General features: G+C 54.8%; 1 protein-coding gene across 1 annotated transcript; it reads right to left on the bottom strand.

Moving 5' to 3' along the window:
• Positions 1-282: 282 nt before the first annotated feature.
• JPH4 (junctophilin 4) lies at positions 283-9,607 on the bottom strand. The gene is made up of 6 exons (XM_004584700.2): positions 9,025-9,607; positions 7,899-8,452; positions 6,527-7,298; positions 3,595-3,713; positions 2,758-3,278; positions 283-1,778 (listed from the first exon to the last, which is right to left on the bottom strand). Exons 2-6 carry the CDS (start codon positions 8,275-8,277, stop codon positions 1,695-1,697), a joined length of 1,875 nt encoding a protein of 624 aa, XP_004584757.2. The 5' UTR covers positions 8,278-8,452; positions 9,025-9,607; the 3' UTR covers positions 283-1,694.
• Positions 9,608-16,586: the final 6,979 nt, after the last annotated feature.

Below are 16,586 nucleotides of genomic sequence, written 5' to 3' on the forward strand. Positions count from 1 at the left end.
TCCCTCTCCCCGCCTCCACCAGGGGACCCCGCCCCTCCTGGGCCGCCCTGCGGAGCCTTCTGAGTCCTCTGACCTCGGCTTGGAGTTGAAGGGTTAGGAGCTCTTACCAGAGAGACAGTGATAGCATAGGGGTTCCCCCAAGAACTTCCTCAACCCCCAGTCGGGACAGCCTCTGAGAGCTTGAGTTTGATACCATCAAACCCCCAAAACAGATGACAGTTCCCCCTCTTTTTAGAACTTTTTTATTAATATATTTTTTTTGTTAAATTTCTTTTTTTTTTTCCTGCAAGACTTGTTGTTGGCGGCACTGTTGTATAACTTCAATCCCAAATTCCATGAAATAGAAATCAGAAGTAGAGGTTGAGAGGGGAGGAAGGAGGGAGTCAGGCCAAGGAGTAAACAGTTTGACTAGAAAAGAAGAAGAGGGTGTGTGTGTGTGTGTGTGTGTGTGTGTGTGTGGTGGGCATTCCCGGGCAAGGCCATTCCTGGAGGGAGGGGGATTGGCAGGCAGCTTGCCTCTGCCTCATGCAGGGGAGGGAGGAAAGAACCCCTGGGGACCCTCAGACCCTGCTTCCTAGGGCTTCCTTCTCCCAAGGGGGGAGGTTCGTACCAGGGATTAGCCACAACTTCTCCAGGGCTTCTCTCCCCACCTCTCACGGGGACCTAGCTCCTGCCTGGGCCCTGCAACGGAAGGTGTGTGAGAGGTGGTTCTCTCAGGTCATCCCCTGGTCTCCCCACTTCATAAGACTCTGAGTGATGGGGATGGAGACAGATTCCAGCCAGAGACGGCTTAGTTGTCCCTGCTTCTGCTCACCCGCAAGCACCTGCTTTCCTGCCTGATTCTAGTTCCCAGGAGTGCCCTTCCCCAAACTTGCCACCATTGCCTGATGTTGGGGAATGGGGTCCTTGCTCCTTTGTGTGCCCCTTTTAACCCTCTAATGCTATAAATGTCTTCTTCAGGCCCCTTAGGAATTTAATCAAAGGCCACAAGTGAGTCCAGACCAACCAAATAGGCTTTTAGGGGGACACAGAAGGGTGGGAGAGGTCATAGGGCAGAGTTTGAGGATGGGTGGACTTGAGGATTTTGTTCCTTTCTGCATTGCTTTCGTGCCATGGTAGGGGCCGGAGGAGGGGCTGGTGGGCTGGCTGTGGAGGGGAGCCAGAAGGAGCCACGGGTAGCTGTTATATGCTCAGCCCCCTGTTTCCTCCAGGGGAGGATCGAGTTAGAGCTCAGGGCTTAGAGGTGAGAGGTGGAATCCCAGGGAGCCTCAGCCCTTCTCGTCTCCCTCCTCGACATTCAACTTCCAGGAGACTCCTTAGGACACCAAACCCCCACCCTCAGTGAAATTTGGGTCTGAAGAAAAGGCGGGGAGGGTGTGGGGGCGATGGTCTGACTTAGAGTTGTGTGTCTCAGAGAAGAGAGCAGCTCTGAGAGAGAGAAAAGCCCTTCATATGTAAACAATCTAGAGAAAGGAGGGGTTGTTGGGACGGGGAGGGAGCGAGGGACACAGAGACAGAGCCAGAAGTAAATGAGAAAATCTGAGAAAAGAAAGCAAGAGACAAAGAGAAAGAAAGAGGAGGAAGGACAGGAGGAGAGGGGGGAAAATCAACCAAGAGGAGGGAAAGAGAAGAAAGGCAGGTCACAGGGGTGAGGAGGCAGGCAACGGAAGCCAGAACCAGGCCAGGAAGTAGGCTCAGGTGAGGAGCTGGGAGAACAGGAATGCCAAGCTGAGGTCCAGGAGGGCCACGGCGCCCACCACCAGGGGGTTGGCAGCTCCCTAGGGAGACAGAAGAGGAGGTAGGCTGAGTTCCCAGGACCAGCCACAGCACGAAGTGTCCCTCACTTCCTGAGCTGGTCAGCCACCAGGGTCAAGCTGAAGGGTTCCCAGGCAGTGCCCTGCAGAGGCAGTGGCAAAGAGGGTCTTCTGGATCATTGCTTTGGATTGCAAAGCACTTCTCTCCCCCGGCTGGCCGGCCAGGCTGCCCTTTCCTCTGGCCCTCTCTGGGCAGGGCCAACCCTTCCTCCATTCTCCCTCCACCCTCCTCCCATCCCGCCCGCACAGCCCGTGCCCCAGCCAGAAGGTGCACGGCCTCCGAAGCAGACACTGGTGGCAGCAGCCAGTGCTGCAGGGAGGCAGAAGGATGAAGGGGGTGAGGATGTGGTTGCTAGGAAACAGGAGAAGGCCTGGGGTCCAATCAGCATAGAGGGCTCTGGGGAAGCTCCGCCTCTCCTGGTTTTCTGTTTCCTTTCCAATTTCTCTTCTTCCCAGGAGAGGGAGAGAGAGACAGAAGAGGGAGGGAACATTTTTTTTTTCTTTTTATTTCTGGGCACCAAAGAGAGAAAGTGCGGAGGTGGGGGCGGGGGTGGAGTGGGAAACTGGGAACTGGGAATGAGATGGAAAGGGAACAGGCAAATGTTCTGGCTCCGCCATTAAGCACTTGCTGGGAAACACAGCCAAATCAACTTTCAGTGCTGGGCTTTGATTTCTCTTTGTCAAGTGAAGGACTTGGACTTGAAGGTCTACCTGGAAAGCTCCTTCCAGTTCAGAAGTCCTGTGTGTGTGTGTGTGTGTGTGTGTGTGCAAGAGAGACAGAGAGAGAGAAATGGTCCAAGACTGGCCAGGCAAAGAGGAAGCTAAGTGGAAACCATGGCCCCTCATGGGATATAAGATTAGAGATCTGGTATGGGTGGGAGGCAAGGCTTGGAGGAAGAGGAGCCACAAAGCAGGGATGGGGCTGGGTGGGGGGACGTCTCACCGGCTGTGCAGGCCTCTCGGTGGCAGCAGGCTCTTCGAGCTCTTCCGGCAGGCACCCAGCAGTGGGTGGGCCCCTCAGGACCGGCGTGATCACAGGCTCAGGCTCCAAGTCTCTTGGAACTCTCATCTGGGGCAGGGGTTCTTCGTCCTCCCCCTCCTCCTCCCGAAGACTTCCCGAACTGTCACTGCAGCCTCCGAGTAGGGGGGAGCCGTCTCTAGGCCCAGGCCCCTGCAGCCCGGCCTCGTCCTCAGCCTCATAGCCAGCGAGTTCCTCTGCCTGCTCCCCAGGCCCCCCCCATTCCTCGGGCCAAGCTTTGGGGCCAGAGAAGGGACCCCAGTCCCTTCCGGGAGGCAGTGGGCTTCGGCAGGTGGGGGGTCGCCAGGGTGGACGGGAGGAGGCTGGACTGCTGGGCAGTTCAGGGGAGCCCTCGGAGGGGGTCAGTCCATTTTCGTATACCCCGGGGCTGTCCTCATCCAAGGGCTCCGTGTCAGAACCTTCTGAGTCCTGCCTGGGTCTGCGGCCTGGTGTATGGGTGGAGTGGCAGTCAGCCTTGGGTGGGGGAAACCACAGCTTTATCCCCACCACCCCAATGGGTCACTGCATAAGACCCTGTCCACACACCTGGCTCACAGAGGTTCAATGCTAGATCCCAAATGCCACCTGCTGCTCTATTTTAGAATTTCATGGCCCCACACCCTGGATAATTGGTCCCTCCCCTCAGATCTTCACACCTTGTCCCCAACCCCAACCCTAATGCCAGGTCCCCCTGCTCCACATCTGAGCCATTCTAGCTCCCCAGGGGCTTCAGCTTCCTCCTCTGTACTGCCCACACCTCACCTGGGGCTTCCAGCATGGGTTGCAGGTCCTGGGCTATCAGCTTGGCCATTCGCGCTGCCTCGGTGGCCTTTTCAGCAACGCTGCTTGCTGCCACTGCTTTTAGGAGGGCGTCTGCTGCCCTGTAAGGTTCCAGTGACAAGGAACTTAGGAGACTGTCCCCCCTCCAAATTAGCCCCTCCCTGGTGCCTCTATCCTGTAACACAGCCTCGTTGGAACTGAGCTCACATCTGTGGTCCTCACCCTTGCTTATATTCTCTGACTGCTGCTCCCCAACCTGGACAGGCCAGGGATGCTCCCCTCTTTCCACTGGGATGTGTTGGCTGTGCTCATGGCCACTCTGCCCCTGCTTCTCTCACACCCTCTGCCATTAGGGCCTGTAGTAACGCTTCCTTCTCCCAGCAGCAGGGGCCTTGGGCCTCTTTCCTTCCTGTTCCACAGCCTTGCAGGTGACAGCTGCAGCCTATGTATTGGCATGTCCTCTGCAGTCCAGCCAGATGCTTGGCAGCTCTCCCTGCCTTGCTTCTTATGGGGGATGGTGGTAGGGGTGCGGGGTGGGGTGCTTCCTAGCACCATTAATACCTCTTCCACAGCCCCTCTCCGAGGGGTGCGGGGGCCCATTCTAAAGTCCCCATCCTGGCCTGTCTTTCCCCCAGGCTCCCAGTCCTGGGCCACACCCTCTTTCTTAGCTTCCCTTCCCTCTCTCCACTGCCTGCCCTCCTTATATTGTAATCCTACCTCTTCCAGTGCAGACTTCCCAACATGAGAATTTTCCATCTTGCTTTCCTTCAGTATTCTTTGTGTTCACTATGTTCTTTCTGCTACCACTGCTCCTCCCTCCCCCACAAGCCTATCCCATCTCCTGCTTTTCTGAGCTCAGGCCTGGAGGAAGGGTGGGGCTCCCCCTGCTGCTGTGATCCTGTTCACAGTTGGCATTAGCCCCTGGCCCCTCTTGCCCTGCCCTGTAGGCACAGGAACCCTGGTAGCAGCATCAGTCCCCATCTCCCTGATGCCAAAGGCTTCCTCAATTTCCCCTTCCCTCTGCTGGTTGGCTTCCAATTGTTAAAGTAGTTTTGTGGTCCTGACTGAAGATGGGACACACAGGAACAGATGGAGTTTTATCAGATGCATTGCTCACGGGTAGGATGGACCCGTGAGTCTCTGGCTAGAGACTGGTTTCATCTGGCTCAGGGAGGGGTGGGCCAAGGGCCTTTAGGGCCTGCTGGGAGGGACCGCAGCTAGCCCTGCCCTTCTGTTGGAGGGCTTTCAGGCTGAAATTGAGCAGCAGGTCTCAGGGTTTGGGGCAGGGTGTGAGCATCCCAGTCTGGGGTTGTGCTGTGCTCTCTTGGCAGCATGAAGCTGGCATGTTTTGATAGATGGTAGGATATGCATGATCAAGCCCTAGGCAGTGGCTCAGGCATCAGGCCAGGCTCAGGCTACCTGACACAGACACCTGCTCTGGAGGCTCTGCAGTTTCCATGGCAGCTGACAGCCAATCAGGGTTGCCAGGCCTGTTGCTGGGGAGACCATCCAGCCTCCTCCCACTGCCTGATCCTCTAGTGACTTAGATCAGATTCTCTTGCACATGCCTCCACCCTCTTCATCCTTAAATATTCCCCTAGCATTCTGCCTTTCCTCTTCCCTGGCTTAACTCTAACATCCAGAACCCTCAGAAACATCTACAGATGCACCATGTCTGGGTCAGGTCTCTGCTCTGTGTTTGACATCTTCGTGTGCACGCATACTCACTTGCACACAGGGTAACTAACTATTACACAGATTCACTGAGGTGCATTAGGATGGCTCTTCTTCTCTTGACTCTTATAAACAGCCTCAGATTTAAACAAAATCCCTCAGCCATGCCCCTGTCTCTTTTAAAGAAAACAAAACATACAAAAATTCAAATACATGAGTGAGTTGTATCAATCAAAGGCCCGGGGATCTCATTACAGATAGATTGGTGGCTTGCTTTAGATCTGTGCTGTCTAGTTCAGTCATTCAAAGCCATGTGTGGATATTAAACACCTGAAATATGGCCAGCGTGATCTGAAATCATGTGCTTAGTGTCAAATACACACCTGGATATCCCAATAACTATATATTGGTTACAGGTTGAAATGATACGCTTTCAGATAAACTCATACAGGTTTAAGTAACAGTATGTTGCTAAATTCATTTGACCTGTTTCTTTTTGTGCTTTAAAATGTGGCTATGAGAAGATTTTAAATTACACGTTTGACTGATAGTCTTCTTGGACAGCTCTGCTTGAGATAGCAAGGTTCCTGGAGCGTGGGATTCTAATGTGATTTGCAGAAAGAAAATTTAATTTGCAGGCAAGCCACCGCCTCCTCTTACATCTTTATCAGCTGGGTGAAAGGAGGCAAGGGAGGCAAAAGCGGAAGAGACTCTCTTTTCAGGTGGGTAGCTCAGCTGTGCAAATGAGACCTCCCCAAGGCCCCAGGCTGAAATGGTGTCAGCCTGCGGTGGGCTTAAGAGGAACTCTCCCTTCCTGTTCTGCCTGGGACTTCCGCCTAGGCCTGAAGGCTGGATTGGATGTAAAAGTCTTCCCACTAGGGACATGTCTGAGCTCCAAAAAAGGTTTTTGGGCCTGCACAAAGCAACGCCCATAGGCACTCCCACACCCACCAGTGGGTTCCGTAAATACACACCTTTGCACAGGCGATCCCCAGACACACGCTCCCAATCTTGCGTCCTCTTACACAGCCTCCTCCAGGGCAACACCCATATCTACCTGTTACCTCAGATATAAGCACCCCAAACGCCTAGAACTACACCTGCCATATCTTAGGCCTCCCCTTTCCTCTGCAGGCCCCTAAACTTTGGGTCTTGGTTCTCTCCCAGGCAGCCCCTCTTTCCTGGTCCCCAGCCCTGCCCTCCTGTTTGCCCAGCCTTGGTGTCTACACTAGATGCGCACCTGGCAGCGGCGATCTCCTGGCGCTGCCGGGCAGCACTCACGGCTCGACGGGCACCCTCGACAGCCCTGTCCACCTTCTCCTTGACTTTGCCCCGTCGGAGGGCCAGAGGCAGGAGGCTGCGGACGCGCCCTCCGTGCACCAGCCGGTTGCGCTTGTACTTGCCCTCCTCGCGGGAGCCGTCGGGGCGGGTAGTACGCCCGTAGCCGTGCCGCCGGTTGCCCAGCCACTCGCCCTCGTAGCGCAGCCCGTTGGAGCGCTGGCTCACACCATAGCCACTTCGCCGGTCAGCACGCCACTCGCCCGCATACACTTCAGTGGCAGAGCCCTCGATGAGGGCTGGCGGCGCAGGCGCCGGCGGCCCACTGGCCTCGGAGCCCGGGGGTCCCGTGCTGCCCACTTCGCTGCTCACCTCGCTGCGCAGGGAGCCTCGCTTGCTGCCCAGGGAGCTGCGGCGCCCGCCTGCCCGGAGCCCGCTGAGCAGCAGCGAGCGACGGAAGAATCCGCCGGCTGCCGGGGTGCGCTTTCGGGAGGACGCCCCGTCGGCGTCCCCGGGCCCGGCTAGCACAAAGCCGCCTCGGGAGCCCGTTGCGGGGCTGCCTCCCTCGTCGCCCGGCAGGGGCAGGGGCGGGGGCGGCGTCGGGGGGTCGCTGTGGCCCGAGTCCAGGGAGGTACGTCGGGGCGAACGCAGCAGCGCCGCCTGATGGTAGGGCACGCTCTGGCGTACCCCGTACCCGTGGCGCTTCCCAGCCTGCCACTGACCCTGGTAGGTGCCTGCGGGCGGGGTAGGGGACAGGAAGAAAAAGTCAAACCTCGCTAGGCTTTTGACATCCCCCTCCCACCCTCCGGATCGCCAGCACCTCTGGAAGCAGATGGGATAGGAAGGGGAGGTTAGGCCAGGGCACTGGGGGCTAGGTGTGAAGGCGTGCACTGCAGAGCCAAGGCACGTGGAAAGGGGCAGTGTGGGCAGACAGGGCGAGGGAGAGGCACAGGCAGGCGGCCAGGGGGCGTGAGGGCCGGGCTGCCAGGCGCGCACACTGACAACACAACAGACACGAGGCAGGCCACGCCGGAGACTGGAGCGCGGGCGTGAAGGCAGAAAAGGGGTGTTGGGGACTTGAGGGGGTGGGGAGGAGAGGCGGCAGGCACGGGCTGACAGGCAAGGGTGAGAGCAACCGCCTGCGAGAGGGCAGGGGACAGGTGCACGAGCAAGGCAGGAGTGGGCGGTGGAGGGAGAGGGCTGAAGGACGCGGGAATGGCATGGGGACGGGGAGGAAGGCTGAGGCGCAGAGGTGCACATGTGGCTGGGGGCGGGGGAGGCGCCGGCAGCAGAGCAGGCACGCAGACAGCAGTGGGCCGGGCCGGGCCGCGCACCTCCGTCCGAGTAGGTCTCGGTGCCGTAACCGTCCTGAAAGCCGTCCTTCCAGAGGCCGGCGTAGCGCAGGCCGGACACGCTCTCCCACACGCCGCTGCGTCCCTTCAGCCCGCCCAGCCACTCGCCGCGGTACGTCCAGCGGCTCTTGCGCTCCACGCCCAGCCCTTCACGCTTGCCCTGGTGCCAGTGGCCCTGGTAGCTGTGTCCGCCGGGCCCGGTGAAGACGCCCAACGACTCGAAGCCGTGCGCCCAGCAGCCGCTGTACTCGCCCTGGGCGCCGGGCCCCGTGCACACGCCGTAGCCATGTGCCCGCCCCGCCTCCCAGCCCCCCACGTAGCAGCCCCCGTCGTCAAAGTCGAACTTGCCCCCGGGGGACATGCATGTAGTTGGCGCGGCCTCAGTCCCACCCCTGTGGCTCAGCGCATCCTGGGGCTGGAGAAGCCGGCTGGGGGCCTGGGAGACGGGTGAGGCCTGGGGGCGGGAGCAGCTAGACCGGGGCCGGGCGGAGGGCGCCCAGCGCGGGCAGGCAAGGCCGGACCCTCATCCTGAGTGGCTGCGGAGAGAGTGGAGGGGTGGGGGGTGGGGAGGGAGGAGGAGGCAGGTGGTGAGCGAGGCCCCTCCTCTCTGCCCGCCGCTCCCTGGCCGGGTGGCTCCAGAACATCAGCACCGCCTCCCCCCCAACCGCCACCCTCCCCCTCTCCATCCCTGGTAGCATCTTCCAACAGCTCCCAAGCTTTGGGGGCCCCGGGGGTTTTCCCCATCCTTTCCTTTCTTTTACAAGGTCCCTCCTAGGGCTGGGAGCCGAAGCGGGAGTACCACTTCTCCAATCTAGAACCCTAAAGAGCCCAGTGAGGATGGCAGCTTAGGGGTCCTGAAGGAGGGGGGTGGGTAGACTCGCAGGCTACCCGCTTCCTAGGTGCTGCCGGGCCCCTTCTACTCCCGTTGTTTTGCCTTCTCTGGAGAAGCAGGGGTGAGGACTGGGGTGGGGGGAGGGCAAATCGCACCAAAGTGGGCAGAGGGTGCATCTGTTGGAGTGGGGGTAGGAGGGAAGGGTGAAGATGGGGTGGCCCTGCGGGGGACAAGCCACGGTGGGGATGGGCAGGCAAGGAGGGGCCTGGTACTCACCATGTGGGCTGGGGCGCAGGCCGCCTCCCAGGCTCAACATCCATGGCAGGACACCTCCACTCCCACCTCGCTGGGGCGAGCCAAGCCCCCTCCCCTTCCGGAGACTGCTCCACCCCAGGCCGTGAGGTGGGAGAGCCGCGGGAGAGAGGCCTCGCTCTCTCTCTCTGTCTCCCTCCAGCTGGAGGAGCAGGCTGATGGAGTGGGGGGCGAGGCAGTTGAACCGCTTGGAAGGAGATGAGAATAGTGCAGGGGGAAAAAAATCTGCCTTCGATTTCGATGGAGCTAGGAAAGAGGAGCTTGGAAGCGGGCTGGCAAGAGGGAGGGGGCTAGCAAGAGGGGGTGTTTTTATTATTTTTTTTCTTCTTATGTGGTTGGGAGAGGGAAAAAAATCAAAATTCTGATTCCATCTGAGCACAAATCAATGTTTGCTCCATCTCAGCATCACAGGGGAGGCTGGACCAGGCAGATTTAAAGGGGCAGAGAGAAGAGAGGAGAGGGTGGGGCGAGGAGGAGGCAGATGAAGAAGAGACAGTGCCGGAGATGAGAAGGTGGTGGTGGTGGAAGGATGGGTGCCTGCTCACCCACAGTGTGTGTGTGTGTGTGTGTGTGTGTGTGTGTGTAGCAGATGAGAGGCACGGAGACCCCCAGGGTGGAATTGCTGGCCTGCTGACAGGGAGTGGGGTGAGGTGGGGAGGGTAGAGGAGCCAGGGGGAGGAGACTGGGCTGAGGATGGGGAGGCCTAAGCTGGGCGGGGTAGATGGGGGGGGAGGAGAGATGCCGGCAAGGCCTGGAGCGGGCGAGAGGAGGTACAGGGCTGAGCACCAGGAGGGGGAAGCTACCGCGAGAGCAGGCAGGAGCCGCATTCTGGGGCAGGTGAGGGATGGCTCCGTGGGGAGAGCAGCGAGCGAGGAGGGGGAGAAATAGATATGGAGACAGAGCATGAGAAGGGTTGAGCACAGAGGGAAGGGCAGGTGTGGGTATAGAAAGACAGGCAGGAAGAGCTCAGATGGAGGCAGGCGGCTGAGAAGTGGTGTTTGCTGGGGCCCAAGCGAGAAGTAGGAACCTGCCACTGGCTTGGCCTGAAGCCAGGAAGCCCCTGGGTGTGGATGCTGGGGGTCCTGTCCTCCCTGAACTCAGGAAGCTGGACCCGGGCCTGGTGCCACCCAAACTCCCTCCTCCCCCAACAACCCAGAGCTCCCTGGAGGGGAGGGCTGTGTTAGTCTAAAGTGGGGAGTAGGGGTTCATGCACGGTGGTGCTGTGAAGTTTCTGAGGTTTTGGGGGATCTTTCCTTTTGCCACTGTATGGCCTAGACAGCTGCACAGGGCTGGGCAGGCCCTTCATACAGGGAGACCCTTTCAGCCTCCCCCAGGGCCCCGCCAAGTCAGTTGGGCAGAGGGGCGGGTATCCTGGGCCAGACCCTGACAGCCACAGGCAGGTGTACACAGTGGTGCCTGGTCCTAGGCTCCCTGAGATAGGTCTGTGCCGAGCCCTAAACATCCAGAAAGGAGGAGGGATGACCCTGTCTAACCACCCCCAGCACGGTGGACAGTTAAAAGCACTAACTTGCTTCTGTTTTCATAGGAGACCTCGTCCACCTTTCCTCTTACCATTTTGTAGAGAAAAGGCTCATCATTCCACAGAGGTCACACAGCAGAGGTGGTGAAGGTTAGGGCCCTGGGCTTCAGTCGTTTTGAGCCCTGGAGATGTTCTCAGGATCCCGTGTACTTTCCAAATACCTCTTGGTTCAGGGGCTCCAATTTGAGCTCCTTGCAAAAATAAACAGCATGATGTTTGGAATACATATGAGTTTCCTTGTGTGTTCCATGAGATTGTGAAAAAAAAATGTTTAATGTAAAAATGCAGATATGGGACTATAGCATGAAGTGCTGAACACAGTGGGCCTGGTGCAATGGTTCAATTGGCTAATCCTCCACCTCCAAGCCCCGGGATCCCATAACAGGCACCAGTTCATGTCCTGTCCCGGTCACTCCATTTCCCATTCAGTTCCCTGCTTGTGGCCTGGGAAAGCAGTAGAGGATGGTTCAAAGCCTCAGGACCCTGCAACCATGTGGGAGATTGGAAGAAGCTCCTGCCTTCAGATCTGCTCAGTTTGGCCATTGTGACTCCTTGGGGAATGAACCAGTGGATGGAAGATCTTTGTCTCTGTCTCTGTAGATCTGTGTATTCATTACAAATAACTAAATCTTTAAAAAAAAAGTGCAGTCAGGAGTTAGGATTTCACCTGGAGCCTGATCATTGATAGTTCATTTATTCCTTCCTTCATTCAGATTTCCATCAAGCATGACCTAGTTTACTGGGTACCTGGCACATGGTGGGGAGCTAGAGATATAGTGGTGAACATTGTGGTGCCTGTTCTCATCTAAATGAGAAGACAGACAGTGACTAGCAATCCCCAGTGTGGTTGATTAGTGCTCCATGGGGGTCAGCCAATACTTCCTGCTTCACGTGGTGTCATGTCTTACTCAGCTCTGACAAGATTGGGTGCATTCAGGGAGGTATGGCCATAGACGTCTTACTCAGCTCTGAAGAGTACCTCTTTTCCTCCAAGAGACGGGGGACTGCAAGCCAAGTCAAGCCAGTTGGCAGGTTCCTCTTGACAGCTCTGGAGCACGAAGGTGATGGAGGAAGTTGGGGCGGGTGCTTTGGACTCTGTTCTGTGCTGCACATTAAGACAGAGGGCCTACTGAAGTCTGGGAGGGGTGAGCCACAGGGTCCCTAAGGCAGCTAGCCTTCTGCCATTTTCTCTTCTGTCCTGACACCTCCTCCAATCCCCCCTTCCAGACTAAGGACACTTTTGTTTCTCACCCTCCCCCACCCCCGAGAGTATACTGGTTTATCTGGCCACATTCAGGTGGCACAGCAAAGACAACCAGAGGTACATGGAGAAGCTCTGTGCTGAGAGCCCAGTGCTGTGCTTGGCACGCTGTCTGTATGACCTCATCTGCTCCTCCCAGCCCAGCGGAAGCTGCGAGCCATCCAGGCTGAAGGCCAGGATCTAGGCTCCCGGGGCTGGATGGACCCTTGTCTCAGTCCTGCCTCTGCCATCTGTGAGTAGGGTAGACTTGAGGGTATTCCCAATCCTTCTATCTAAAATGGGAACATTGTAACCTACTCCATAACTTCTGCTGAGGATGGAAGTGACCATGTGCAAACTGTATGCATGAATAGAGTGTAGCGTCATACATGGAGGGTAGTCTGCCTGCCGTGGTATTCAATGGATAATAAATGTTAGATAAACAGTGACTTGAAAAATATACTGACAATATGCTGCTTTTCCAGGTGAGGAATCTGGGCCCCAGAAGTTAATTTGCTCGTTGTTATCCAGCTAACTCCTATGTCAGCCCTCAGGCTTTTCTGTATATCATATTTGGGGCCAACATGGTGGTGCATCAAGCTAATCCTCAGTCTGCAGTGCCAACATCCCAAACAGACACTGGTTTGAGTCCCGGCTAGTTCACTTCCCATCCAGCTCCCTGCTAATGGCCTGGGAAAGTAACAGAGCATGACTCAAGTCATTGGGCCCCTGTACCCACCTGGGAGACCTGGAAGAAGCTCCTGGCTTCAGACTGGCTCAGTTCTGGCTGCTGCGGCCATCTGGAGAATGAACCAGTAGATGGAAGTTCTCTCTCTGTGTAGCTTTGCCTTTCAAATAAAAGTAAATAAATGTTAAAAAAAGGAAAACACATTCAAAATGAAATTAGGAAAATGCAATAACAGCACCCAGAACACAAGTAAAATTTACCCAAAGCCTCACTGATACACTTGGTGTTTTTTCAGTCACTTCTATGCATTTTTATTTTTATGCATTTTTAAATTTAAAACAATTAGTTAAATAAGGCCCTTGAAACTGTGTCCATTTTTTTACTTAGCTTCACATTGTAAACATTTTTTAATTTTGCTAAAGCACCCTTTCATATTTAAAAAAAAGAATTATTTAGTTATTTTTTTATGAGAAAGATTTAGAGAGAGAGAGAGGAAGAAAGAAAGATCTTCCATCTGCTGGCTCATTCCCCAAATGGCCACAACAGCCAAGCTGAGCCAATCTGAAGCCAGGAGTTTCTTCTGGGTCCCATGCAGGTACAGGGTCCCAAGGTTTTGGAGTATCCTCTACTGCTTTCCCAGGTGGCATTCAGGGAGCTGGATGGGAATTGGGACAGCCAGGACATGAATCAGCACCCATATGGGATCCTGGCATGTTCAAGGTGAAGACTTTAGCCACTAGGCTACCTCACCAGGACACTACCCTTTCATTTTAATAGTTGTATAATATTCCACTGTGTGGTGGCAGCATAAATTTTTGAACTATTTTAGCATTGTGCTTCTACGCTATACCTTTTGCTGTTAAAATGAATGTGTACAAATCTGTTTTTTAAAAAAAAAGATTTATTTTTTAAAAAATAATTTTTTTTTTAAAAAAGATTTATTTATTTTTCTTGGAAAGGCAGATTTACAGAGATAAGGAGAGCCAGAGAGATCTTCTATCTGTTGGTTTATTCCCCAAGTGGCTGCAACAACCAGAGTTAAGCTTATCCTAAGCCAGGAGCCAAGAGCTTCCTCCAGGTCTCCCATGTGTGTGCTGGATCCCAAGGCTTTGGGCCATCCTCTATTGCTTTCCCAGGCCATTAGCAGGGGTCTGGATGGGAAGTGCAGCAGCCAGAACACATTCTGGAGTTCATATGCGATCCTGGGGCAAGACTTAGCCACTGGGTCATTGTGCCAAGCCCTCTGACTTTTCTTTAAAACATGTTTCATCCCAGAAACTTTCAAAAATAAGCTAAACTAGAGAAGAAAAAAGAAAAAAGAAAAAGAGCCTCCACCTACTTGCCTATCCTGTTGCTCCAGCCACGACCACTCTTGGCTCCCCTCCCTGAAGCCATCTAATTCGAAATTTGGGTCTTCTGTTGCATCAGTCACTTGTAGAAATTGGATTGTCTTTTTAAAAAAGTATTTTTCTATGTATTTATTTGAAAGATAGAACTGGGGCTGGTGCTGTGCGCTAAGCTGCCACCTGCAGTGGCTACATTCTGTGTAGACACCTGTTTGTGTTTTAAGTGCTCCACTTTTGGTCCCGCTCTTAAACAGCCTGGGAATGCAGTGGAGGACAGCTCAGATCTTCGGGCCACTGTACCCCATGTAGGAGAACTGGAAGTAGCTCTTGAATCTTGGCTTTGGATTGATCCAGTCTCAGCTGTTACAGCTATTTGGGGAGTGAAGCAGAAGATGAAATATCTCTTTCTCTCTGTAACTCTGGCTTTAAAATAAACCTTGGAAAGGGAGAGCTACTGGATTGCCCCACTTCCCATCCAGCTCCCTGCTTGTGGCCTGGTAATGCAGTAGAGGATGCCCCAAAGCCTTGGGACCCTGCACCCGCATGGGAGACCTGGAAGAAGCTCCTGGCTTCAGATGGGCTCAGCTTGGCTGTTGTGGCCATTTAGGGAATGAGCCAGCAGATGGAGGATCTTTTTCTGTGTCTTTCCTTCTCTCTGTAAGTCTGATCTGCCTTTTCAATAAAAGTAAGTCGTCTTCTTCTTCTTCTTCTTCTTCTTCTTCTTCTTCTTCTTCTTCTTCTTCTTTTTTAAGGGCAGAGCTACACATAAAAGAGGAGAGAAAGGCAGAGAGAGTGAGTGAGGGAGAGTGAGAGGGAGAGAGAACAGAGATCTTCCTTCTACTGCTTCACTTTCCAGATGGTCTGCAGTGACTAGGACTGGGCTAGACCATAGCCAGGAACCAAGAATTCTATCCTGATGCCCCACAAAGATGGCAGAGACTTGGGAGCTGGATCGGAAGCAGAGCAGCTGGAATTTGAACTGGTGCTCTGACATGAGGTGATGCTGTTGCAAGTAGAGACTTAACTGTGCTACAATGCTGGTTCCTAAAGTTGGAATCTTAACAATAGAATAATTAGGTTCAAGAATAGAAACCTCTTTAAGACTTTTGGCTTCATTTTGACAGTCACTTGTACGAATTTAACTCTCAGTTGTGCATGAGAATGCTGGTTTCATTGCACCCTGTTCTTCATTGAGCTCTTTATTTGTCCTACATACACACAGATGCTTTGGTGCAGGTGCACACTGACACACACACAAACACATCCGTTTTACCATCTTGACAGGTGAAAGTGATTTCTTTTCCTACATTTGATTGATTGATTGGCAGGCTTCTTAATGAAAAGACATCTGGCAACTGCCATGGAGCAAACTCCCTCAGGGATGCTGGCACCTGTGGGGACCCGTGCTGGGCCTGCATGGGAGTGAAGCGTAGGGTTACATCTTTCCTACTGAGCCGGGCTAAATTGGCTGCCCCATGCCCCCTGCCCATCTCCCACTCCCCAGGAGGGAGGAGTCGTGCCCTCTCATCTCACCTTCCAGGCCACCAGGGGTCAGGATAGAGCCAGAGCAGCCCACTGGTGGGAGCTGGTGAAATTGGCCGGCAGCCAGACACTGCATTTCCTCTGTCTGGCTACTGCCGGCTGAACACAACAGCTCCCCTCTGTTTGGCAGATCTTAATTCCAGAATGTTCCACAAGACTGTCCTTCCCTGACTGTCCCTGCCCCCTCTGCTTCCAGGTTTGGTTGTCTTAGAGGGAAATGGACTGGCAGAAACTACACTATCTGACTGAGAACTTGGGTCTGTTCATGTCTCCGTGGGAGCAGAGATTTTTGACCAAGGTGCCTGTCCTGACTGAGGCAGCTAGGGATGGATTGCAGGGGTGCAGCAGGGCACATGGGGATTCACAGCTCTCCTTTGCCCTTTGGAGAGGAGGACAATGGCTTCTGTGAGGCTCTCACATCCCTCATAGTCCAGCATCTTCCTCAGCAGTCTCCTAAGCCTGGTGCAGAGAGATCTGCCTAGTGCTGGACCTGCCTCCTTTTGCATGCAGCTGGCAGCAGAGCCTGGATCTACCCTGGGGTGGGGTGGAGATGGGAAGGGAGTCAGGGGTGATACCATCATGAGCATTCAGGCCCACAGACAGGGCTATGTGGGGCATATAAGGGGTGCACCTTATGCTAAGGTGCACATGTTTGTGTCTTGAAATGACTGGCCTGGGCATCTGGATCAGGACCAGCATGCCTGACCCAGGCCACTGGTGTCTGATGCCACTCATCTGGGGCTGGTTGGTGATGTTGGTGATGCGGCCGACATAGCCATCAGCTGGCAACCAGCCCTGTTACAGGTGGGGAAGGGGGCGTGGCTCTGAGTCTTAACTCCACCCCCATGCGAACTTGTTTGGGAGGTGGAGTTAGAACCCATGGGATTCTCAGAGCAATGCAGGCTCCATCAACGGCTCTAAGAGGAGCTACAGGCTTAGAGAGGCTGTGTGTCAAGCCTCTAGCACATCAAATATGCCAGCAAGCCTTCCAGAGCAGCTCCAAACCTTACACTCATGCGTCTCTGGTTCTTGCCCTCATGGGTTACATTTTGTAGATGTAAAAACAGCAAATTGGGATCATTACTTAAATGCCTGTTAGGCAGCTGCACTGGGAGGAGGCAGAAGAGGACTGGTGGCTGAACTACAATTAGCACAACCATGTGAGTACAG

This window comes from Ochotona princeps, chromosome 6 (assembly GCF_030435755.1).
Source record: "Ochotona princeps isolate mOchPri1 chromosome 6, mOchPri1.hap1, whole genome shotgun sequence".
NCBI lineage: Eukaryota > Metazoa > Chordata > Mammalia > Lagomorpha > Ochotonidae > Ochotona > Ochotona princeps.